The 26,531-nt window shown below is 38.6% G+C and overlaps 1 protein-coding gene across 4 annotated transcripts in view; it reads right to left on the reverse strand.

Moving 5' to 3' along the window:
* The window catches only part of LOC127632915 (transketolase-like), a 42,497-nt gene that overhangs the window by 5,225 nt on the left and 10,741 nt on the right, over positions 1–26,531 (reverse strand). For 2 of the 4 annotated variants that reach the window (XM_052111750.1, XM_052111753.1), the window contains 12 exons: positions 18,947–19,064; positions 18,158–18,271; positions 17,604–17,701; positions 13,112–13,303; positions 11,747–11,865; positions 11,436–11,632; positions 8,801–8,965; positions 6,792–6,948; positions 4,189–4,319; positions 3,852–3,935; positions 3,564–3,657; positions 1,007–1,129 (listed from right to left, as the gene is read on the reverse strand). In XM_052111750.1, coding sequence (XP_051967710.1) covers positions 1,007–1,129; positions 3,564–3,657; positions 3,852–3,935; positions 4,189–4,319; positions 6,792–6,948; positions 8,801–8,965; positions 11,436–11,632; positions 11,747–11,865; positions 13,112–13,303; positions 17,604–17,701; positions 18,158–18,271; positions 18,947–19,064 — 1,592 coding nt within the window. Of the gene's footprint in view, positions 1–1,006; positions 1,130–3,563; positions 3,658–3,851; positions 3,936–4,188; positions 4,320–6,791; positions 6,949–8,130; positions 8,155–8,800; positions 8,966–11,435; positions 11,633–11,746; positions 11,866–13,111; positions 13,304–17,603; positions 17,702–18,157; positions 18,272–18,946; positions 19,065–26,531 lie in introns of all 4 variants that reach the window. The other 2 variants (XM_052111751.1, XM_052111752.1) reach the window with 2 other exon arrangements.

Below are 26,531 nucleotides of genomic sequence, written 5' to 3' on the forward strand. Positions count from 1 at the left end.
CAACTGAGAGGAGAACGTGAGATTATGTCTGTAACATGCCAACACGTATACATCACATGAGAGACCCCGTGAATTCAGCGCTTTCAAGAATGCATATACTGCTGCTGACAGGAAGCAATGTTTATAGAATAAAAGTACTTAGATATTGATCCTTTTCAAACCAAAAGCAATTGTATCAATTTAGAAGACATTCTTTAAGGCGTATGGATGACCTTTATGCTGACTGTTTGTGATTTTTAGAGCTTCAAATGTCTGGTCACCATCCACTTGCATTTTAAGGACCTACTGAGCTGAGATATTTTCTATTTTCTTCAAATGTGTTTTGCTGAAGAAAGAAAGTCATACACATCTGGGATGGTATGAGGGTGAGTAAATGATGAGAGAATTTTAATATTTGGGTGAACTATCCCTTTAATAGTCTCCCCAAATAGTGCCTCTTTCATTCTCGCTGCAATCACATATTCTCTCTTTCTATCCTCTTAATTTTCCCCTGGGCAAAAGAGATGCTTGCTTTTAGAATGATTTTGGATGTTATTCTCTCTCTCTCTCTCTCTCTCTCTCTCTCTCTCTGTCTCGTCCATCCCTCTCTCTCTCTCACTCTCTCTCTCTCGTCCATCCTCGCACCACCTCTGGCACACAGGCAGTAATGCCACGTCCAGAGCTGTCTATGTTATCTAGGTCACAACAAGCCTCGTGGGCATACGCATGCCTAAGAAGACCTGACAGCCCTCCGCTTCTCGCTGTCTCTTTATCCCCTGAACGAACACGATGCGACACGGTCGAAAAATCGACCTATTATGACAAGACAAAGCCTCTTGATCTCTGATCCAATGACAATTTGCCAACACATCAGCTTTCTTCAAAGCAGCCAATTACAGACTGCCACAACATCACTCATAGACCAACACAACCTCCTCGGCTGGACATATTCATGCTACTTGGATGTGCAACCATGCCGAAATGTATGCTGGAAACAAAGGAGACTGTGCTCTAAGGTTAAACCCACCCTCATAATAATGATCCTCCACCGTGATGACTCGACCTCTGGTGGCACGGACATGGTCGATGATGGTTTTGGCATCCAAGGGTTTGATTGTAAAGGGATCGATCACCCTGATGTAGATCCTCTCTGGAATACAAAAGACAAATCATGAGAAGAGTGTACTTTAAAGCAGGGGTGGGGAACATCAGGCCTCAGGGCCATATAAGGCCCACGAGACCATTTTACCCAGCCCACGAGTCCATTTGAGAAATCATTTGAAAAGCAAAAAAATGGCCTTGAATTAACTGTTAAAAAAAAAAAAATAATAAAAAAAAGGATACAAAAGGAATGTGAATGTTAATTTCAACCCTGAATCAGAAATTGCAAGTAGTTGTTTGGATCATTTCGTAAATACTCGAATGGACCTTAATGGGGAAAAAAAGGTTCCCCACCCCTTCTTTAAAGGAATAGGTATTAGGAAAAGTGGTTATTAAAACATCCTCATGTCGTTCCGTACCTGTATGCTGATATTTTTACATGGAACACAGAGGGAGATAATTTTTCTCCTCATCATTTGCTCTGTTTTTCAATGTAATCATGCGCTAAATGGATGTCTTTTACCATTTTTTGTGTCTCACTGGTTTTTTTTTTCAGCCTCTAGCACAGGACTGGCATGTTTTTAGATGTCAAGTTAAAAAGAACTTTTAAAAACATGTATTGAGATGCCTGCATTCTGTTATATTTTTAATAGTTGTGTCCTTTAGCTTTTATTTAGCAAATGGATGTGTGTATTCTTAACAGCCACTCAGAGGTGCTGTAGACAGACATCTTTGACCATTACGTTGCATCTTCCTGGTTTTTTAAGCATCTTGCACTGGAGCGGCATGCTTTTTAGACACCATCTCAAGTTAAAATTAACTTTATTGAGACACCTGCATTGTTATATTTGTTGTGCGCCTATCTAGCTTTTTTTAGCACAAAAATGTCTTAGTTCTGAATGACCCCGTAGATGTTTGCTAGCTAGACGGACATCTTTGACCATTTCATCACAACTTGCTGTTCTTCAGCATCTCGTGCAACAGCGGCTCGTTTTTTTGGACGAAGCGTCAATCTAAAATGATCTTCAACTGTTAAAACCTTCTTGAGACACCTGCATTGTGTTTCATTGTAACATCTTTATGCACTAGACAGGCATTTTTGTGCGTTGTGCCAGATCTCGCTCTTTTCTCAGAGTCCTGTGCAGGAGAGGCACATATTTAGACAAGATGTAAAGTTAAAAAGAACTTCAACTTTTAAAAATGCATCTCGAGACACCTGGATTCTGTTATATTCGTTATGTCTTTATCTAACTTTTTACAGTGCAAAAATGTGTTCACTCTGAGCGGCACTAAGAGTTTCTCTAGACGGATGTCTTTGTCTGTTGCATCACATCTCGCTGTTTTTCAGAGTTTCGCGCAGAAGCTGCATGCTTTTTAGAAGCTATGTCAAGTTAAAAAGAACTTAACAGTTAAAAACATTCTCAAGACACCTGCATTCTTTTTAGCATAAGAACATTTTAAATCTAAACATCCCCTTAGACGTGCGCTTGACAGAGTTACAAGTTTTTTTCTGTGTTCCGTGCAGGAGCAGTACATTTTTAGACATCAATTCAAGTTAAAAAGAGGTCTCGATATTTTGTTATTTTCATTATGTCTCTCTATTTAGCTTTTTTCAGCGCAAGGATGCGTTCGCTCTGAATGGCCTCCGCGTCTGAGACTGTCAATCTGAGCATTTTATCACATGGCTTGTTGAGTGCGTTACCGCAGAGATGTAGCACGTGTGGAGGACCACGCTATTCTCCACAGAATCCACACAAAACTCACCACACACTCCATCGAGAGCGAGAACCCCATTATAGTGACCACAAGGAGGTTAATCCAACGTGACTCTACCCACCCTAGCAACCAGGCCAATTTGGTTGGTTACAAGACCTGACTTGAGTCACTCAGCACGCCCTGGATTCGAACTCGCGACTCCAAGGGTTGTAGTCAGCGTCAATGCTCTCTGAGTTACCCAGGCTCCCCCTGTGTTCTGTTTGTTTATTTTTTCATTGCATCCCTATATAGATATATAGAAAATATATTGCCCATTAGACGTATTCCAGATGGACGCATCTCGCTGTTGTTCAGCATCTTTCTCAGGAGCAGCACATTTTTTAGCCATATCGGGCTAAAAATGAACTTCATCCTTTGAAAATGCACTTACACAATAGATGGACATTTTGGTCCATTGCATAACGTCTCTCTGTTTTGTCAGCATCACATGTATAGGAGCGGCATGTCATTTAGATTCTCAAGATACCTTCATTCTGTTGTATTCGTTATGTCCCTATCTAGCTTTGTTTAAGTGCACGAATGTTCTAAACGGCCCCTTAGACGTGCACTAGACAGACTCCAATGCTCACCTCTTGCTGTTTTTTAGCATCTCACACAGGAGCGGTGCTTTTTTTTTTTTTTTTTTTTTAAGTGCCATGTCAAATAAAAATTAAACTTTTAAAAACATGTCTGAGTGGCCTCTTAGACATAAGTGGTTTCATTTGTACCTTTCTTGAGCTGCTCAGCAGCAGCCAGAACTTCATGAAGAGTCATTCCTGCACCGATCATGGTAACCTGATCATCCTTGCTCTGGCACACCACCTAATCACATATACGTACAATATCAGTAACATAACATATCAAGCTGAATCTATACACATTTATTATTGCGTTATGGTTGTTTTTATTCAGGTTTTGTATCTTTAATAGACTAATATATTCTCAAATATTTTTTATTACACCTGAATGGTAAAACAAGCCAAAACTACATTAACAATAATAAGGGAAGGATTTACCTTGGCTTGGCCGACATGGAAGTCCTCATTGCTGTTGTAAATAATTGCAGTCTCTGGACGAGTGGTCCTGATGTAGCAAACACCCTAAAGCAAAAACACAAGTCACATATCCAGTAAATAATAAAATTGTGAAAAGGAAAATAGAGGAAATTAAAATGAATTTTAATGACAGATGTTAAATAAATCGTAATAGTAATACTAATTGAAAATTATATACTGTTTGTAATTTACTGAGTGTATCAGTTCCTAAATGTAATACATTGATTTTAATTTTGGGTAAATATTGTGTAGCAACACTGGTTATTAAAAATCTGTATTGACTCATTGTAGTTGATACCTTTGTATTGGCTGCAAGCTCCACAGCCTTTTCAGCAGACACGCCATCACTGGGGTAGAAAATGGTGGCGTTGGGGATGGCTCTAAAAATAGCCATGTCCTCCAACCCCATGTGAGCTGGTCCATGCTCTCCTAAAATACACACATCCCAGCAACATACTCACACTATTAATTTAGGAAGAGCATTGTTGTTGTAGTTCAGATTTGTCAGGCAGGTGTACATACATGCAAAGGGACAAGCAGACAGACAGGCAAGCAGGTGTACAGAGAAACGGACCAACTAACTTGATCTCAGTATTCCTAGGTATCCGTATATTAGGTGTTGTTCAAGCACACATACATTTTTTGTACGCTTAGATTTACACTAAAATGCACAATATCAATATATTGACAGCCTCTAATTTGTACTGCACACTGTAAAGTTTTTTAGTAAATTTCACATGAAAAGAATATAAAAATGCTAATGTTAAAAGTGTTATATTAAAAAAATATATACATTATTATTGAAATGTTAATTGGTTAACTGGTGAACATTACCATATGCAGTGAAATATAATATTATATTTAAAGGGACAGTTCACCCAAACATTTTATTCTCTCATAATTTACTCACCCTCATGCCATCCAGAGTGTGTATAACTTGTTTTTTTCTGCTGAACACAAAGATTTTAGAAATAAAATATATTTAGAAATATATTTCAGCACTGTAGCTCCATACAATGCAAGTGAATGGTGGCCAGAACTTTGAAGCTCCAAAAAGCACATAAAGGCAGCACATTCACATTTTTCGTGCATATTACCACCTACTGGCCTTCCGGTCAAATGTGGAGATTTATAGTGAAGGATATACATGTTGATCTGTTTCTCATCCACACATGTCATGTAACTTCTGAAAACATGGATTTAACCATTGGAGTCACATGGATTACTTTTATGTTGCCTTTATGTGCTTTATGGACCTTTAAAGTTCTGACCACCATTCATTTTGTATGGACCTACAGAGCTGCAATATTCTTAAAAAAATGAATTTGTGTTCTGCTGAAGAAATAAAGTCATACACATCTGGGATGGCATGAGGTATGTGATGAGAGAATTTCTATTTTAGGTGAACTATCCCTTTAACTAGACAAATTATGTAATTTTGCCTCAAAATATTGTAATAAATATTTGTATTTATTTATATGTTAAAAGTAAGAATTATATAATTCTAAGAATTATAAATAGTAAAGGAGGAAAATGTATAATAAGTTTAATAAGATTTTGTTTTCTTTAATGGAAAATATTATGTTTTTATTAAAAACAATAAACAGATGTTCGCAGAAGCCCATCACATTTGATTAGATTTTATTGAAATAGCTTTGTTTATTTTATGTTAGGTAATGCAAAGCAGGTGTTTGTAGTTTCAGTAGGTTGGAATATTAATATTGTATAATTTAATGATATATACAGTTGTGAACTGTAAAATAGACACACCAGAATGCCGTCCCTTAATGCCTGAAAGTTGTCAATAGTTTTTGGTAAAGATCTGGCAACCGTAGCTGCCAGTTTCTTTCTTTTCTTTTTTTTTTTACTGTACATTGAAAAAAACATTTTACAGAATAGGTTGATTCTATTGCATTTAGAATAAATTAGATTATTTAAATTAATGAATCACATTTAACACAGTTAATGCATTTACCTAATTTGACATTGTAATGGTTTCATTTTGTTCTGTGTTAGACTAGTCTGTCAAAACCAGTGACATACACATACAAAATGAGTAAATTAGTGAAATACACATTTATGTTACTTTGCAACTTTGACAGTGTTTCATTTACAGTATACTGTACTTCATACCTGTTGAGCTTTGATGATAATTAAATTCAGCAATACAAAGAGTGCAAATGTCTTAACATTTATCAGCCAACTGTAATTTATTTATAAATAACTATGCTATTAAAAATGTATTTTTTGGACAAAGTTTCTCCATTGTTTACCTGCTATGGTATTGTATCTGAGTATCAAACCCGCAGCAATATTGCCGAAAAGCTTTCGGTTATTTCAGTGCCAACCAGTCTTCAGAGAATTCATAAAGATGTGTATGTCTCTAAAATCATACATATGTAAAAGGGTTTATGTTTTAGAATTACGTTAGCTGCCAATAAATTTAGATTGCATTTTTGGTTTATTAAACCAAAAGATTATAAATACCTATGAATACGAATGAGATCAGATCTCCTTGGATAAACAGTCAAAGTGGCATGCAGTGTACCTGTGCTAACAGAAGGGATGCCTGGTCATCCGGAGACAGCCTCCGAGAATCACAGGGGGGATGGAGAGGGGGAGAAGGGGTTGGGTGCTAAAAGTCGCACCACCTCCAAACGACCAGGATAATAAAACACACATTAGAAAGAGAGATTCAGGAATAAGGGGGTGAATTACACACAAATCTATGAAAAACATTGCAATTAAAGTTGCAACTGCAGTGTGTGAGTGTGGAGAAAGGGAGGTGCTGGAAAGTGGGTGGGGCTAAAAAGGAATAAATTGTTTGAATAGTGCTACTATCTGTCAGAAGATGGGTGGGTTTAAATTGTGGCTTGTAAAACAGAAGGAAAAATATTTTACCAACTGATAAGCCACAGTGGGAACCGCAAAGGTTTATGTTGCTGTCAGAGATGGCAGCCATGCGGAGCTGGTCGTATGCACGGGCAAAGAAGGTTGCCAAGCTGCTGGCAAACACAATGTTTCGCTTACGTGCGGCACAGCCTGTTGCAACGTTGACCTATAAGAAATGGATGTCGGTATGTTAACAGATTTTAAATTTAGAATTGAACTGTACCTAAAGCCTGTAATTTCTGAACAGTTTATTTATTTGTGGTGTTTGCTAAGGCACTAGTAATTACTATTTCTATTGCTCATACTTAAAATTAGGGATTTGAACACACCCCTAAACGTAAGTATTAAATACACAATGAGAAGAAATATCCCAGTAGACTGACATTGAAAGAGGGACCCCTGCCGTATGTAGGGACATAGCAGCAACCTTTACACAAGCAAGCATCAACAAGTAATATTTTTCTGAAGAAAATTTAGAAATCTAGTAAACATGTACCTCAAAGGGTATGGCATTGATAATATATGAATAAATAAACCAGAGATAGACAATAAATCAGGTAGCTAGCAGTATAAAAATAATCCATGCGACTCCAGCCATTAAATCCATGTCTTCAGAAGCAATATGATAAGTGTGGATGAGAAACAGATCAATATTTAAATCCTTTTTTACTATAAATCTCCACTTTCACATTCTTTTGTTTTTTGGTGATTTACATTCTTCATGCATATCGACACCTACTGGCTGGCTGGTCAAAAGTGGAGATTTATAGTAAAAAAGGATTTAAATATTGATCTGTTTCTCATCCACACTTATCATATTGCTTCTGAAGACATGGATTTAATGGCTGGAGTCGCATGGATTATTTTTATACTGCTTATATACACTTTTTGGAGCTTCAAAGTTACGGCCACCATTCCCTTTCATTGAATAGACCAACAGAGCTGAGCTATTCTTCTAAAAATCTGCGTTTGTGTTCTGCAGAAGACAGAAAATCATACACATCTGGGATAGCATGAGGGGTAAATGATGAGAGAATTTTCATTTTTGGGTGAACTATTCATTTAAGATGGTAGTAATATACTGAGAAAGAGCCTACATGGAATCTGCTAAACAGGAAGTCAATTTTATCCTTCATATGAGAAGAATTACCAGCGTGCAGCTCACACACTTGCTATAGTTTATTGTTTCCTTTCTCTGATTCTCTCCATGTGGCTCACCATCTAGAATGCTCCCTTTGGACCTCTCCTTATCATTAATATTTAGCTCTTCAGCATTCATTTCACAATTGATTTCCATCGAATTTAAGAAAAATGAACATTACAAATAAGTGACCTACATTTTACCTACCTTGTATACCAAGGGAAACAATGACTGCAAAGAGACAAAGCAAAAAACTGGTATTTTGGCATATTGCATATGTACTTATGAGATGAAAAGAAGCAGAAAGGGTTTTCTGCATTGCTTCTTGGGTGAGGTACTGCAGAAGGGAGTGGTGCAAAATGGAGCATAAGTAGGTCACATCAACACTGCTGCATTATGGATTGAACTCCATGTATTATTCAACAAACCAGCGACTCAGATGATGTGAGGGGCATTTTATGTGACCAATCCCAAAGCTCCTGTGGAGGATCTAGGGAGTGTTTAGAAATGTGTCGTCCACTACACGAGTCTCCCTAATGTGCAGACCACTGATTTAGCTTTTAAACCCTTCAAGGGTGTTACCATGAAGCAATTACTAATATTATTAATATATGAAATACATATTTCATCAAGGGATTCAAAGCTTACAACGTAAGCTTTTAGTTTGAACTCCAAAAAACAGAAGAACTCACCTTTATGTTATGGCACAAAATGTAAATATGTAAATATGAAAAAAAGTATAATTTTTTGTGTGTTTTAAGAAACCATTGGAGTTATTTGACAGCGATTTTTTTTTAGCAAAAAAATGGCAGCCTTTTTTAATCTTGTAAATTTATAGTTTCAAATAAATCGATGAAAATAACTCATTCTTTCTTACCATGTTCTGCTCTGCACTATAGCACTCAATGAAGCGATTGGGATGCTCATTTTTAAAGATTTCAGAGTAGGTGAAATTTTTGGTGTCAACATCCATAGCCACAACACGTTCATTGTAACGTCCCAGTTTGGCCACTGCCATTCCGTATGCCTTACACGTGGCAATCTTTAGGGGGGAAAAACATGATGAATAGAGATAGACCTTGACATTAAACTGCAAACCCATCCATTCATCCAAGCATCCATCCATCTATCTGTTCTTCAGTCAATCCATCCATCATCCATCCATCCATCCATCCATGCCAGCCATCCATACATACATCCATCTATCCATTTCTTCCATCCATCCATTTATCATCCATCCATCCATCCATCCATCCATCCATCCACAGTATGTCCCATCAACAGTATGTACAGTTGAAGTCAGAAGTTTACATACACCTTAGTCAAATACATTTAAACTCAGTTTTCCACAATTCCTGACATTTATTCATAGAAAATTTTCCTTGTCTTGGGTCAGTTAGGATCACTACTTCATTTAAAAAATGTGTCAGAATAATATTAGAGATGATTATTTATTTCAGCTTTTGTTTCTTTCAACACATTTCCAGTGGGTCAGAAGTTTACATACACTTTGTTGGTATTTGCTAGCATTGCGTTTAAATTATTTAACTTGGGTCAAATGTTTTGGGTAGCCTTCCACAAGCTTCTCACAATAAGTTGTTGGAATTTTGGCCCATTCATCAAGACAGAACTGGTATAACTGAGTCAGGTTTGTAGGCCTCCTTGCACGCACATGCTTTTTCAGTTCTGCCCACAAAGTTTATATCGGATTGAGGTCAGGTCTTTGTGATGGCCTCTCCAATACCTTAACTTTGTTGTCCTTAAGCCATTTTACCACAACTCTGGAGGTATGCTAGGGGTCATTGTCCATTTGGAAGACCCATTTGCGAAGAGCTTTCACTTCCTGGCTGATGTCTTGAGGTGTTGCTTCAACATATCCTCATAATTTTCTTTCCTCATGATGCCATCTATTTTGTGAAGTGCACAAAATAGTCTTCGACTGCATTGCTGCTGTCTCTCCTGTAGCAAACCACTCCCCCAACATGATGCTGCCACCCCCATGCTTCACAGTTGGGATGATGTTCTTCGGCTTGCAAGCCTCACCCTTTTTCCTCCAAACATAATGATGGACATTATGGCCAAACAGATACATTTTTGTTTCATCAGACCAGAGGACATTTCACCAAAAGTACGATTTTTGTCCCCATGTTCACTTGCAAACTGTAGTCTGGCTTTTTTATGGTGGTTTTGGAGCAGTGGCTTCTTCCTTGCTTAGCAGCCTTTCAGGTTATGTTGATATAGGACTCATTTTACTGTGGAAAAAGATACTTGTCTACCTGTTTCCTCCAACATCTTCACAAGGTCCTTTGCTGTTGTTCTGGGATTGATTTGCACTTTACACAACAAACTACGTACATCTCTAGGAGACAGAATGCATCTCCTTCCTGAGCGGTATGATGGCTGTGTGGTCCCATGGTGTTTATACTTATGTACTGATTGTAAAGATGAAAGTGGTACCTTCGGGCATTTGGAATTGCTCCCAAGGATGAACCAGACTTCTGGAGGTCCAAAAATATTTCTGAGGTCTTGGCTAATTTATTTTGACTTTCCCATGATGTCAAGCAAAGTGGCACTGAGTTTGAAGGTAGTCCTTAAAATACATCCACAGGTACAACTCCAATTCTGAACACCTCCTATCAGAAGCTAATTGGCTAATTGTCTAAAGGCTTGAAATCATTTTCTTGAATTTTACAAGCTTCTTAAAGGCACAGTTAACATTAGTTAATGTATGCAAATTTCTGACCAACTGGAATTGTGATATAGTCAATTAAAAGTGGAAAAATTACTTGTACAAAGTAGATTAATTGCCAAAACTATAGTTTGCTAATATTAAATCAGTGGAGTGAGTAAAAAATAGTTTTAATGACTTCAACCTAAATGTATGTAAACTTCTGACTGAACTGTATCATTCATCCATTCATCCTTTTTTCCATCCATCCATCCATCCATCCACAGTATGTACCATCAACAGTATATTTCATCCATCCTTCCATCTATCCATCTACAATGTTGTACCATCCATTTCATCCATCCATCCATCCATCCACAACATGTACAATCAATGGTATGTATCATCCATCTCATTCATCCATCCGTACATACATACATCAACAATATGCATCATCCACCTACATCAGTTCATTTTTCCATCCACCCATCATCAATCCATTCATCCACAATATGTACCATCAACGGTATGTATCATCCATCCATCCATCCATCCATCCATCCATCCTTCATCTATCCATCAACAGTGTTGTATCATCCATTCCATCCATCCATAGATACAGTACATACATACATACATACATACATAGTTTATTTTTCCATCCATCCATTCTTATACATTATGTATCATATATCCATCCTTCATCTGTCCTTCCATCCATCCAATTTATCCATAAATACCACAATATATGCATCATCCATACATACATCTACAATATGCATCATCCATCCATCGTTCTTCTATCCTTCTGTCCATCATCCATCCATTAATTGTTTTCTCTCACCTTCTCTCCAGGTTTGTAGTTGGGGGCGCTGGGCATGCTGACATTGCGAAGGCTTACAGGTGGAGCATCCTCAATGGGTGAAGCCGGATACATGCGCTTGCTACTGTTGAGGATGCGGCTCTGCAAGTCTTTCATCACGCTTTCTGCCATGTCCTTCGGCAGAACCTTGCCGTGCCATCCCATCTTATCTTCTGCAACTGAGCACAACAGAGTGTTTTTGAACAAAGGATAGATAATGTCTCTTGTGTGAATATGGCACTGATCAGTGGTTATACAGTATATTAGGCAGATATGGGAAAACTGAAATATACCAGGAATGCCTTTGCCCTTGATGGTCTTGGCAATGATGGCAGTTGGTTGGTGGCATGGTTGGCTCAGGGATTTACACAGCTCTTCCACACTGTGGCCATCCACAATGATGGCATGCCACCTGCAAGCATGCAGAAAATAGGTTGGTTAATTGCTCTTAATGCATATGCATAAACATAAATATATAAAAATACAAACATTTAAACATGTATACATCCCACAAAACAATGTTTTCTTAAACATACACAGTCAATCACAATGTTTATTAAAGTGAATCATGATTTAGCCAAACTAGCTAAATAAGACAAAACCAAACTAGAATAAACACCAGGTTATTTGGATGAATCTCACAAAAACATGCCCAGATCACATTTCACCCCAAAATCAAACAAAGAAAAACAAGTAAGGCTAATAAAAAAGGCTATTTTTAAGTGCACAAAGGATTTTTTTTGCATCGCAGAAGCATATAGATTCATTTTTATTTTACGGTATTAAAATGGCATTTTATATCATTCAGCATAAATTAAAGGGTAACTAAACACCTGCTCAGAGTCTGACTCCACCCACTAGAAATATTTGAAAATGCTGGAAAAGTGGGCAGACCCCGGCGGGGATAGAGGGAACGAACCGAGTGCGGGGCTGAGCGGGGGGGGCACCTGAGACTCGTAGTGACGGATTACGACAGCTGACAGCTGCTGTCAGACTCTATGTTATTATTATTCCTCACACGGTCGCAAGACGACATGTACATGAATCTGGCGTGGTGAGCTGGAACCTGCTTACGTCAGCTGTCACCGCTTACATCACGAAGTACCGCAACAGCCAATAGGAAAATTCAACTGCAGTAGCCACCGTTCAACCTGAAGAGGGCAGCACTCAGACGTTTTTACACCATATATTGTAGAATTAAAACACTTTATACACAAATGTCAAAAAAATTACTTGAATCAATGACCAGTACTAATAAAGCCCCATGCTTACAGATCATTAACTAAAAAAAGTTGGTTTAGGGTTTAGTTACCCTTTAAAGGAGTATTACAAATACTACCATGATGTAAATACTTTAAATAATACATCAATGTTTTGCATTACGTCAAGGATAATTAGATATCTTTGCATCACATAATGATTTTTTACCTAGATGTGTTCTTGACAAGTTTAATGAGATTCACTTATATGCCAGACAGCAGACACAGTTATCCAAAGCGTTCACTTAGCTACTGCCCTCTTGGGGCAACTTAAGGTTAAGTGGCTTGCCCAAGGGCACAATGGTGATAGTTCTCTGGTGTTTGAACCAACAACCATGAAGTAGCCAGCCTATGCCCTTAAACGTTACACATCCTCCACCAAACCTCAATAATACCTACCCAAAGGCTTCACAGCGTCGCTGATACTTCTCCACATGGTGCTGGAGGGGTGCTGGATCACTCTGCCCTAGGCGGTTGATATCTAGTATGGCCAACAGATTATCCAGCTGGTAGTAGGATGCAAAAGCCATGGCCTCCCATATGGCCCCCTCAGACATCTCTCCATCCCCCAGCAGGCAGTAAACACGGTAACTGCAGTACAAGATAGTCAAAGCATGGAAAGTGAAATACATATTTGTGAGTGGTTCTTGTCCATGCAAAATTTGAGTTAGCTAGGGAGTTGTTGGGAGTTACCAAGACATTGCTGTGTGGTTGCTAAGCTGTTCTGAGTGGTATCTTGCATGTTGCTATGTGATTGCTAGCATGTTCTGGATGGTTGCTATGGTGTTTTGGTCTTCTAGGGAAGAGTACACCTGCTTTTGGTATGAACTGGCCCCCACAGTGAGTCTGGTTTCACCCAAGGTTATTTTTCTCCATTAATCTACATCTTATGGAGTTTTGTGTTCCTTGCCACATTCGTCTACAGCTTGCTCACTGGGGTTATTAATACAATTATAATTTAATTATTTTTAAACACTATTTAAAATCGTATTTTATCTAAATTACACAATGATGATTAATCGACTTTATAGACATTACAGTTTTATCGTCTGTTAATGCTGATATTCTGTAAAGCTGCTTTGAAACGATGTGTGTTGTGAAAGGCGCTATACAAATAAAATTGACTTGACTTTTCAAGCTTTCCTAAGGTTTTCTACCTAAAACATGCATGTATTTTGAGCTATTAAAAGGGGCTTGGGGCAGTGGCAGAGCTAAGGGGTGGCCAGGGGTGGCCAGGAGTCACCATGGACCGAAGCCTGGCCACCCCATTGGCCACCCCACTCGCAATTGCTATTTAGTAATTTAGTAATGGTCATTTTTAGTATTTTAGAGGTGAAATCATCTCTGTACTCAAAGGTTGCCACACCTCTCCATCCTGGGTGTCATTGAATCCCAGGTCCGACAATGTAAAAATGCTGCCCGAACATTTCTGTGCCACCACAGACTGATCGCTTGCCCCTGCCTGGCCACCCCTTTGAAAAACTGGCTCCGCCCCTGGCTTGGAGCATCTTAGACTCCAAAGATTTAGGTTAATACAACATTCATTACCTAATTTTGGATTTTAATTATTTATTTATTCATTTTTATTTTTTATGATGATGATGATGATTTTTTTGTTTTTATTTATTTTTTCTTTCAAATAACTTCATTTATCATGATTTGTCCATTTAATTTGTATTATTCGATTATTGTATTTTTCCCGCTTTGGCTTGCTTGGTTATGTGTTAATACGCATCAACCCAGCCCTCCTTAATAACACCTGACACTTTTCTGTCACACCAGTTCCATGATGAGTGAGAAGAGACAGATTCAGTCAGGTGAGATTAAACATTGATTGCTCTTACACAACACAGCAGACAATGGGCATCTGCACATGAAGCTCAGACAGATCATTTATTTATAAACTCTTACTATTCATTATGAACAGTTCTGGATTCAGAATTGCAATCCAGTACTGATTACAAAATACATGACAAAAATTTTAATCAAATACATAATGGCTTGCATTATATTTTTAGGTAATGTTATCAAATTATTTTTTAATTACTTTTGGATTCCTACTTACCTAACTCCTGTTAATTTGATGTCACATGCAGTTGAGTTGGATACTCTATAGTATTTTGACAATGTTGCTTAAATGCATTTAAGAACATTTTATTGATCAAAATATAAGAATAAATATGATTTGTGTGTGTGTGTCTGTGTTTGTTTTACTTGATATATTTTGGGCCAATATTGCAAAAAAAATGGTGTGAATTATTGTTTTTTTTTTTGGGTTAAGTGAGCCAATCTCATCGTTTATGCCTGGTGGTCGCAGTTCCCTCAATCAGGTTCAGTATATTGACCTTGCCCTGCAGATTACTGATTCTACATTCACAGTGGGGGAGGCAGATGCCTCAGCCTGCTCCATGCCATGTCACAGCAATGCCTCAGCCTGCTCTATGTCATGTCGCAGTCACACCTTGGCTCTCTGATCCTCTGGCTGCGCCTCGTCCCTCCGATCTGTCATCTCCACTGGGGACCTCCATCCCTACGGCTCCCCCTTGGTCCTCAGTCCCACTAGGCTCCGCCTCAGTCTTCCGATGCCCCAGCTCTGCCTTGCTCCTCCGACCCTCCGCCTTGGTCCTCCCTGTATATGGCTCCACCCTGGCCCTTTGAGTCTTGGGCTACTTTCTGGGTACCAAGTTCCCTGGTGTCACCCTTCAAGTCTCTCACGACTCCGCCTTCCATGGCTCCACCCCTTGAGCCTCTCAGGGCCCCACCTTCCATTGACTCTGCCCTGGTCCCATGCCCCACGCCCTGTCTCACCAGGCCATGCCCCACACCATGTCTTTCCAAGCCACTCCTCAAGACCCCCCCCCCCCTCCCTACTAAACTCTGAATGTTTAATGTGTTTTTCCATGTTTTGGGGCATTGGTAGCCACCCCTAGTGGTCCACAGCTGAGCTATTGGACCTTGAGGTAGTTCCCACCCTTGTACCCATCCTATGGATGCTTCTTCATGATCAGACAAGGGGAACATTCGATCCTCCGACCCCGCTTGGACCCTCTGAGCTTTGGACTCCGCCTTGGCTTGTCGATCCCTCTGCATTGCTTTGGCTCTGTGTTCCCTCAGCTCCACTGCGGTCCTTTAGCCTGTCGACTTTAACGGGGTCCCTCGTTAATGGGACTCTTCCCTGGTCCCATGCCCCACACCTTGTCTCGCCAGGCCACGACCCATACCATGACTTTCCAAGCCACGCTTCAAGACCCCCCCTCCCCTCCCCATCCTCCCGCTCCCTACAGAACTCTGAAATTCTGTCATGATTAATGTGTTTGTCCATGTTTTGGGGCATTGGTAGGCACCCCTAGTGTGTGTGTGTGTGTGTGTGTGTGTGTGTATGGGGGGGGGGGGGGTGTAATGTTTGATGTGTTGGTTGATGTTTCTCATATCTTTAGTCTTTAGTCATCTTTTATTTGGGAAATCTAGTTCCTGTTTTATGTCATGTGTTCCCTAGTCATGCGATTCCTGTTTCCCTCCATGTTCATGTGTCTTGTTTTTATTGGTTTATTGTCCTGTTATCATTTCTGTCTGTTCATTGGTTCCCTCGTCATTGTTTTACCCCTTGTCCATGTATTTAAACCCTCATGTTTTTCATTGTCCTTGGTCAGGTATTGTATTTGGTAATGTTGACATGTTAGGTCAAGTCATTGTTTATATTCAAGTCAAGCTTATATCAAGTTTATGTCTAGTCAAATTTATGTCAAGTTTATGTCAATTCAAGTTTACAGTCAAGTTCATGTTTTATATTTTGTTAACATTTATAGTTAAGATTTTTTGGATTTGATGTTTGGAATAAATTTGCACTTGGGTTCTTCACTTCATCATCATCGTCTTTATCATCATCAGCGCCAGCAGTGTCGTTACAATTATAAAGAGGTGAGTCAGCTGTTCATTGCCAGTACTCATACAAAAATGTATTTAAAATTTTGGAAGGAATTGTACAGATATGCCTAAATGCAATTCTATCCAAGATAGGTGCTGGGCTTTGATTTTTAGAGCAGAAGAATCGGGAAACAACTGCTTTTCAAGAAAACTCCCCAACCTTAAAATCCACAACACACTTATCAAGCTTTGATACAAGCAAAAGAGATTATAGCAAGCACTTTCATCAGCCTTTGTGACAAATACATAAGTGTATAACTAATGAATATCGAACCACCATGCAACCAACAGGAAAAGTCTTACGTTTGGGATTACAATGTCACCCTTCACATTTTCTGTACCTAAGTAGTGGTAAACCATTGTGGGTTTTTTGAATAGCCAATGCTCATAATACAACTTACTGCAGCCTGGGCTCATGAACATTACATGACCGTGGCAACCTTTTTGCAAAGCTGTGGGCCTTATTTCACATTTGTCTGCAGTTTCCCTGTGAAACGTCCAGCAAGGGGCGCCTAAAGCGAGTGAAACTGTGTTGTCATCAGACAAGGTTTTTAAGGTGAATATTAGATGGAGGTTTTAATTAGTAAAATGTACCTTCCTCGTGTAAAACTTTAACCAAAAATAACCCATAGTGATCTAAAATCAAATGAGAGGTAAAGAAAAACATACCCTTGTCCAACGCCTAAACCTAACAAAAAGTATCCTAAAACAAAATGTGAAATGAAAAGCACATTTTCTAAAGCAACCACGTCATCTTGAGATGCTTCTATGACAGAGTGTCTCATGTGTCATCTTGCATGCTTGACTGGTCTCGAACCATGGTCTTCCGAGTCCAAAGTCCTATCAAGTGAGCTACCACAGAAGCTAATCGCATTAAGTGTCTAAATGTAGGTGAGTCTGTCTACAGTCAACATTAATTACAATGTATTGTTTTTAAATGATGCATTATACAGATAAACATTCTTACCTGGACTTATCAAAGTATTTAGCAGTATATGCCATTCCACAGGCTATGCCCAAACCCTGCCCCAGGGAGCCAGAGGCCACATCCACAAACTGCTGCTTCTGTCACACACACACACACACACACACACACACACACACACACACACACTCAGATGTTACAAAATTAATGGTATTAATGGCTTAGTATGTGGTAGCAACCAGTTTAACTGGAACAATAATTTCTGACACAGCAAACTGAAATATTTCTTACGGTGCTACTAATGTTTGCTGATTTAAGACCAATTACTAATTTTTTTTCTCTCATTATACAGTTCTGCTCCTAAATGTACATACCCCTTGCAGAATATACTTACAGTAATTATCTGTTATGCATCTCCTTTAGGGCACTTTTAAATTAAAAAAACTTTTTAATAATCTCTTTTTTTTTTTAAATACTAAAAGTACAACAGATTATGCAATGGGTATGTAAACTTATGAGCACAGCTGTATGTCCACTTATAGCATCAACGTAGAGCAACTTATTTTAGATCAGTGTGTATCTACAGTATGACTCACAGGTGTGGGGTGTCCCTCCAGCATGGAGTCCACCTGACACATGCTTATGAGCTCAGACTCTTTCAGGAAACCGATCTCCAGCCACACAGAGTAGAGGACAGGGGTTGCATGACCCTGTGGACGAACACAAATATTCATGGTGCAGCCACAATATAACTATTATGCAATTATCAAACAGATGATAAAATAATTTGTGTAGCCCTATATAAATAGTCTTAATATAATATAAAATTATATAAATGTAATTGTATTAAAAATTAAATAACTATAATTATATATTTATTACATATACTAAATATACATTATAATACATTATTATTAATAATATAATATAATATAATGGCTAACTGTGTGTTTGTAATTGCATGACCATGTTTTTACACACAATGCTCCTCGAGGATACATTTAATAATTTTTTTCCCCCTGAATCATTCTTAAGGAATTTAGCAGACATTTAAAAGTATCATGGTATTACTATCATTTATGTATTTTTTTTTTTGTTTAAATCGAAATGAACCATGGTCTCACTGAGGTTGTCTTTGAAGTACTGTACTTTGGGTACCATGTAAATACCATGGTATATTGACACAGTAATCATTCAGTACCATGGTATTTACCTACACTGTACCATGGAACTGCCACAGTATGTTTTTGAAAAACACCTGGCTTGGTGCCATGTTGGTTTAAACTTGGTTTAAACACTTGCAGTAAACGAAATTTGAATATGACTACTGAAATCAGAGTCCAGTGCTGTAGTGTCTATAGTAACCTGGTTACCATCAGCCTCACCTTGGACAGGATGAAGCGGTCATTGTTTGTGTTTTTGGGGTCATCCGGCCTGTACTTCATGGAGTGGAAGAAAAGCACAGACATGATTTCTGCCACACTGCAACATGATGTTGGATGCCTTGGAAATATAAATAAAGAGCCTGAAGGTTTGCATGGAAAGGTAAAGTGAAGGAGGTTGTATATGTAATTAGTCATCTTGATACAGATAAACATTTTTGGTTTAGTAGTTCATGCAAAAGGTATTATGAATAAAAATGAACAATTTTCATTTATTAGTTTATTATTTATTCAACCTGGTTAATGTGAATTATACAATTATTAACTGTAAGTTCATGTTAGTTCTTAATGCATCAACTTATGTTATACAACTTTTATAGCAAACTTGTTATTTAGAAATTAACATTAATAACTGCTGTAAACGTATTGTTTATTGTTAATTCAAGTTACAGTTACTATTTCATTAACCATTGTTAACATATGTAACCTTATTTTTATTAATTTTTTTATTCTTTTACATTTATTTATTGTGCGACATTAACTTTTGCTTAAAGATTGGTGTGCATTCTGTCTGGAATTAATAAGACAATTAGTGACTGGCCTACCTAAGGACTTTAAAGGTGATCTTTAATCCAAGATGCCCCACTGGCACCACACTTGTGGCAAAATCTAAAGCTTTGAGCAAACATGCCACCCACTAACACGCAAATGGTTCAAGATTAGGTCACGGACAGCGTTAAGCACATGTGATTCTGACTTTTACTGTATACATGTCCGTCCGTCCGTCCGTCCGTGGGTGTGTGTGTGTGAGAGAGAGAGAGAGAGAGAGAGAGAGCAAGAGAGAGAGAGCAAGAGAGAGAGAGAGAGAGAGAGAGAGAGACAGAGAGATTGAAATCACCTTTATTTACAACATTTAGGTAACACCAAGTCTGTTACCACTAACAATCTGCGTTACAAAGTCTCAATTACGAAAGATGCATCCAAAAATATATATATATATATTTTTTAAAAACAACACAATGACTTAAAAACTCAGCAGTAAATCATCATTTTCATTAACTGTGCATAACACTCCATTTATGGCCCAAGTATTCACAAACACTGGTAAGCACCCAACCAATTTATAGTATGCATATTCTATCCTGAGTCTTGATGCTACCAAACCCTTGAACATCGGCAAAGGATCTAATGTGTCTTTACCAAGCATCTTATTTTTTCTTGTTTTCCAAATAGTGAGTTTGGCAGTTCCAAACACAAAATTTAGTAAAACCAAAACATGTTTACGACTTGCGAAATACTTCGGCCCAAAGATAAACAATTGAGGAGATAAATCTTCACCTAAAGATGATACCCATTGAGATAAAAAGAAGAACAAATTACCCAACCGTACACATTGCACGAAGAGATGAAAAATATTTTCGTTTTCAGAACAAAATAAACAACCCACTTCTACATTTGGATTGAGGTGCACCGCATGTCTGTTCGTAGCTATTGCACTGTGTACTATCCTCCACTGTAAATCACCAGTCCGTTTATCAATGGGGCGTTTGTACAGTGACCGCCAGCTACCTTTGGGGGAGATGTTCACTCCAAAAAAATCAGTCCATTTAGACGACTTTACTCCGGAGAGATGTGCATTGGTCACTTTCACAAAAGTCACATACAGAGCTTTTTTCCCAACAGACTCAAAAGTATCCAGCTGGGGAGTTTTGAAAGACAATATAAGATTTTCCTCCTCATTCTCCCATTCCCTCACACCAGCAGCTATCACCAAGGATGGAAAATCATAATCACGTCCAGCCATCCACTCTTTAATATGACTGGAGTTATTGATAAAAAGTGTCTGATCATAATTCAGCTCTCCAAGCACCTCATCAGTAAGTTGTTTCAAAAGTCGATAAGATTTTATCCCAGTTCTCTCACTCAGGGTCTCCGTACTGATGCTTAGAATATGTCCCGGTTTTACACATCCAGCAGCTATCAGCCGTGATGACAAATTGACAGAAACCAAGTGTCTGGAAGGCAAAAAGGGGTTCTGGAACAATGGCTCTTCCATCAGCCAAAAACCTGCATGTATTCCAGCAGGTCTTGAGACAGAGAAAACTTTCCAGGCTTTCATCACAGATCTGTAGAAAGGAGTCAAATCTTTTAAAGTTGTTTCATTCAGATTCAACAAAAAGAGATGTTTGTCAAGTCCCATGTTGCCTGCTTTCCTCAAGAGTGCGACTGCAGTGTTGGACCAAGCAATATCACCATAATACAGCAGTCTCTGAGCAGCTTGCAGACGAAAGGCCATAAGTCTTGATCTGATGTCCACAAGACCTTGCCCACCTTCTTGCACTGGCAAAAAAAGGACAGCTGCTCGAACCCAATGCTGTCCTGACCACAAAAAAATTCACCAGCATCCTTTGAATATCTTGAACTAGTCCATTGGGAGGCTGTAACACAATAAATGTATGCCACAACGCAGAAGCGGCCAAGTTATTGGCAACTAACACTCTCCCCCTATAGGATAACTGGGGTAGCAACCAGTTCCATCTAGACAATCGGGTGCACACTCGCTCCAAAACTCCCTCCCAATTTTTCTTCTAAAACTCTTCTGATCCCAAAAAGACACCAAGTAATTTCAGCCCCTTTCTATTCCAGTTTAAAGTACCTGGTAGTTGTGGGGGATTTCCTAAATTTCTTTGACCTGACCAAAAAGCTTCAGTCTTATCCCAGTTTACTTTAGCTGATGATGCCCCTTCATACAACTCAAGTGATCTAGACAAAGCTTTTATATCATTATTGTCATTGACAAAGACTGTTACATCATCAGCATAAGCAGCAATTATAGTTCTTGAATGTTGAGGCATTGTGGGTATTGATAAACCATTTAGAGTATTTCTTATATTAAAAAGTAAGGGCTCAATAGCAATACTATACAACTACCCTGATAGAGGGCAACCTTGTCTGATGCCCCTTGAAACCACAATAGGCCGACTTAGGCCACCGCCCACCTTAACCATGCAAGAAGCTCCAGTGTACAACAAACGTATCCATTTGATAAAATCCTGACCAAACCCGAATGCAGCAAGTAAATTAAAAAGATAGTTATGATCAACACGATCAAACGCCTTTTCTTGGTCTAAAGCAATCAATCCAACCTCTGCATTAAACATTTTACAGATATCCAAGGTATCTCTCACTAAAAAAAGATTATCCATTATAGATCTTTTTGGAATGCAATAGGTTTGGTCTTGATGAATTATCAAATGTAAAAACTCCTTAAGCCTATTAGACAGACATTTGGACAAGATTTTATACTCTGTTGTTAATAAAGCAACAGGTCTCCAGTTCTTTAACAGAGTCAAGTCTCTCTTTTTAGGTAATAGGGACAATACAGCACGTTGACATGTAGCAGGTAGAATGCCATCTTTATAACTTTCACAGAAAACTTCATAAAGGTCCATTCCAATATATTTCCAAAAATGTTTATAAAATTCAGAAGTCAACCCATCAATTCCAGGAGAGCGTCCGGATTTCAACTGTCCAACAGCAATAGTGAGTTCTTGAAAAGTAATTTGTGTGTCCAAAGCAGTCTTAGAACCAGAGTCTATTTGAGGAAGTTCATGCAAAAGTTGCACTGCACAACTAGAGTTGCAATGATCAGCTTTGTAGAGAGAAGAATAAAAACCAACAGCATGACGACGCATTCCTATAATGTCAGTTGTAATCTTCCCATCTGGAAGATGTAAACGTCATCTGCTTAAATTGTGCCACTGAAAGTTCCAAGTTAAAAAAATAGGCACTTGGGGCATCCATCTCAGTAACTGATGTAAAACGTGACCTCACCAAAGCAGCCTTCACCCTCTCATTCAAATGACAACTTAGCTGTTTCTTCTTCTGTTGCAAGTTGTTGATAAAAACTGTGTCATGTGTTCTTATCATTTCTGTCTCTATAGACTCTATTTCTCTTTCCAGGGCTTGAATTGTTTCTCTTTGAGTAGTCGTACAATATGCAGTATACTGTTGACAGTAAAGTTTTATTTGAGTTTTTCCAACCTCCCACCATTGTTTTAGATTTTCAAAATCATTTTTCTTCCCCTTCCAATGATTCCAAAATACCACAAAATGTTCGGAAAATAAAGCATCCTGTAACAGTTTAGCGTTAAAGTGCCAATAATAAGATTTTCTTGGAAATTGTGCCATATTTACTGAAATAAAAACCAGATGGTGATCAGAGAAACCTACAGGAGAAATAAAACAATCAATAATCCTGTTATTAAAATTTTTTGAAACATAAATTCTGTCTAAGCGAGCAGCACTTACTCTATTGTCAGAAATTTTAACCCATGTATATTGTTTGTCTACCGGATGCTTGATTCTCCACATATCTATAAGTTCGGCCTCTTTCATCAATCTTGACAAATAGTTGGATGAAAGCATATGAGGCTCTTCATTATTGCGATCAATATTGAAACATTCTGTGCAATTCCAATCTCCACCAATAATGATTTCTCCATCACTAAAATCCTGTTTTAAGACATTATCTAGCATTCTAAAAAACCGTAATCGCTCATTTCCCACGTTTGGTGCATAAACATTTATAAAATAAATTGTCATCCCTTCAATAATAGTTTTGACAAGAACCAAACGACCTTTTACAAATTCTTCACTTTTTTTCTATGCTAACTTTTATACCTGGAGAAAAAAGGAGAGCAATTCCAGCGCTCAGATTTGTACCATGGCTAAGCACATGTTGACCTTTCCACCACATTCCCCACTCTACTTCATTATCAATATCACTGTGTGTTTCTTGCAATAAAATGACATGTAACTTTTTATTTTGCATGATTTCAGACACCAAAACTCGTTTATGACTATCCCTCCCTCCATTAATATTTAATGAGCCCACCCTCAAAAGATCCATATATAAATTTAGGGAGAAGATAAAAAAGACAAAGGCAGAAGAAACCAGAAGAAATAAAGAGAAGAACACCGCGTGATGCATGGCTAAACATTTATAAAAATGCTTTTAGCCTCTTCTTTTTATCCACCATTCTACATTTTCTGATAACTGTAACATGTTTTTTTAAACGAAAACGTTTCTTTTCACTCAGCTGATCAAGATTTACAGTCTTTTGAAGAACCGCCAATGACCTCTCAAATTTTCCTACATCAGGAAAAAATTATTTAATGTTGACTTGTTTTCCAAATGTCTCATCAAGAAAACCATTAATTTCCTCTAATGTATACAAAGAGGGATCTTTAATGGACATATCTTGAGAATCACCCTCAAGTCCACATACAGACCCTCCTTGGGAGTCACATTCGTGATCGAGAAGAGAACATTGCTGCCAACTTAGCGAATTTGTCGCTATTTTTAGCGACTTTTCAGACCCCTTTAGCGACATTTTTTCAAAAAAGCGACTAGCGACAAATCTAGCGACTTTTTGGACAAACCTTAGCAACTTTCCAAATTCCAAATATCGCCAGTACTGCAAGCGTGAGGTCTTACTTCCCCGCTGCGTCTGCTCTGTTCAGTGAGCGGCTGAGAGGAGCAGCACATTCCGTTGACTGCACGCCAGCGGACATAGACATGAATGAGCTGCGCATGTGCACGCTGTGTTAGCAGGAACCAATCAGTGATCACATAGCAGCTGCCTTCTCCTTTGTTTTAATTCAAAACATTTAAAGTCCCCGTGAACCGGAAGTTGCAAACGACTTTTCTCCAGTGTTGTGACGTATTTCCGAGAGAAACGGAATACTAAATGAGGCAAAATAGTGGGCGTGGCTTTTTTTCCAACTAGCACCTGATTGGATCTAAAAAATTAGGCGTTTCATTCAAAAATGGAGGCAGATCTAAACGCAAGTTTACAATCGGTTGTTGAGGATTACTCGCCGCCTGAAACACCGCCAGCAGTCCCCTTCCTGCAGCAGGAGGAGGAGGAGGAAGATGAAGAACAGGAACACACGGAGGATCATTTCGTCACGGTGGGAATCAGACCTTACATGTTTGAGCCGTTACATGCGGAGGGTTCAAATGGTCACCTGGACGTGGCGGCTCAGGAGCAAGTTCACACTCGCGAGCATCTCGATGTGTCCCAATGGTAACACTAATTGGAATTATAAAACTATTTTTATTTGCAATTACTGCTGAAACCTTAACCGTTATGATAGTAACATGCGTTTTATGTTTTCATAAGTTTTTGAATGTTGTACATTGTCTAGAATAGTTGCCTACATCTATAATTGACAGATAATTAAGCTTACCACGATTAAACCACAACTTTAATTTGTCAACTTAAACTGTACTATGCCTTTCATTCAGGTGCTCCTGTGGCTACTGCCAGCACATGGACACTGGTCTTGAAAGACTATGTTGTAGGGAGGTTAGGCAGGTTTGTGACAGAAGTGCAGAGAATGGGTATAATGTTATTAATCAGCCTATACATGACACAGCAGCTGAGTAGAACTGAAGATAGCAAACTCTATGACTTCAAAAAACCATAACATGTGTTAATACATTACATAACATATACTACAGTCTAGAATAAATTACTAATACTAGAGTAAAATACTAAAACTACATAATTGTTATATTATTTTATTATATAGGTTGTTGATAAATGTGCAGAAGCAGAAATGCAAACTGGATGCATGACTCAACACCCAGGTTTTGAAGCGGTCTGCTTGAACCCATGGGTTCTTCAAGTTGAATATGCATCCTTGGTCCAGTATTATGGTGACTATGACCAAGATGTTTTTACTATCGAAGAGTAAGTGAGTAATCATATCTGCAACAGTCAGTTTCTGTCCTGCAAAAATGCATTATGTAGTTTACTTTTTTTGTCTTTAGGCGATACCGTCACACCGCCTACAGGACCTTTGTCAGATGGTGTTGGGGCTACTTGGGAAAAAAAATAAGTGTTGTCCTCCCATCATGTGTTGTTGTTAAAATAAGATCCACATTCACATCAGAGAGATACACAGGCTTCAAGCTACCTTCACTACATCCACAATAGCAAGTGATGTGTATGTAGAACTGTATGTAATAAATAATGACAAAGGACTTTAATTACACTTGATGTTTCATTTATTACATTTTAAAGATTAATTTTAACAATAAAAATTACAAACACACACTCTCTCTCGCTCACACTCACGCACTCTCTCTCTCTCTCTCACACACACACACTCTCTCGCTCTCACTCACGCACTCACACTTTCTCTCTCTCACACACACACTCTCTCTCACACACACACACTCACTCTCTCTCACACACACTCTCACACACACTCACTCTCTCTCTCTCACTCACTCTCACACACACTCTCTCTCACACACTCTCTCTCTCACACACTCTCTCTCTCTCACACTCTCTCTCTCACACTCACTCACACTCTCACACTCACACTCTCACACACACACACACACTCTCTCTCTCTCTCTCTCTCTCTCTCTCTCTCACACTCACTCTCTCTCACACACACACACACACACTCTCTCACTCACTCACTCACTCACTCACACTCACTCACTCACTCTCACTCTCTCACACACACTCACACACACACACTCACTCTCTCTATCTAAACCTGCTCC

Source organism: Xyrauchen texanus, chromosome 39 (genome assembly GCF_025860055.1).
Source record: "Xyrauchen texanus isolate HMW12.3.18 chromosome 39, RBS_HiC_50CHRs, whole genome shotgun sequence".
Taxonomy (NCBI): domain Eukaryota; kingdom Metazoa; phylum Chordata; class Actinopteri; order Cypriniformes; family Catostomidae; genus Xyrauchen; species Xyrauchen texanus.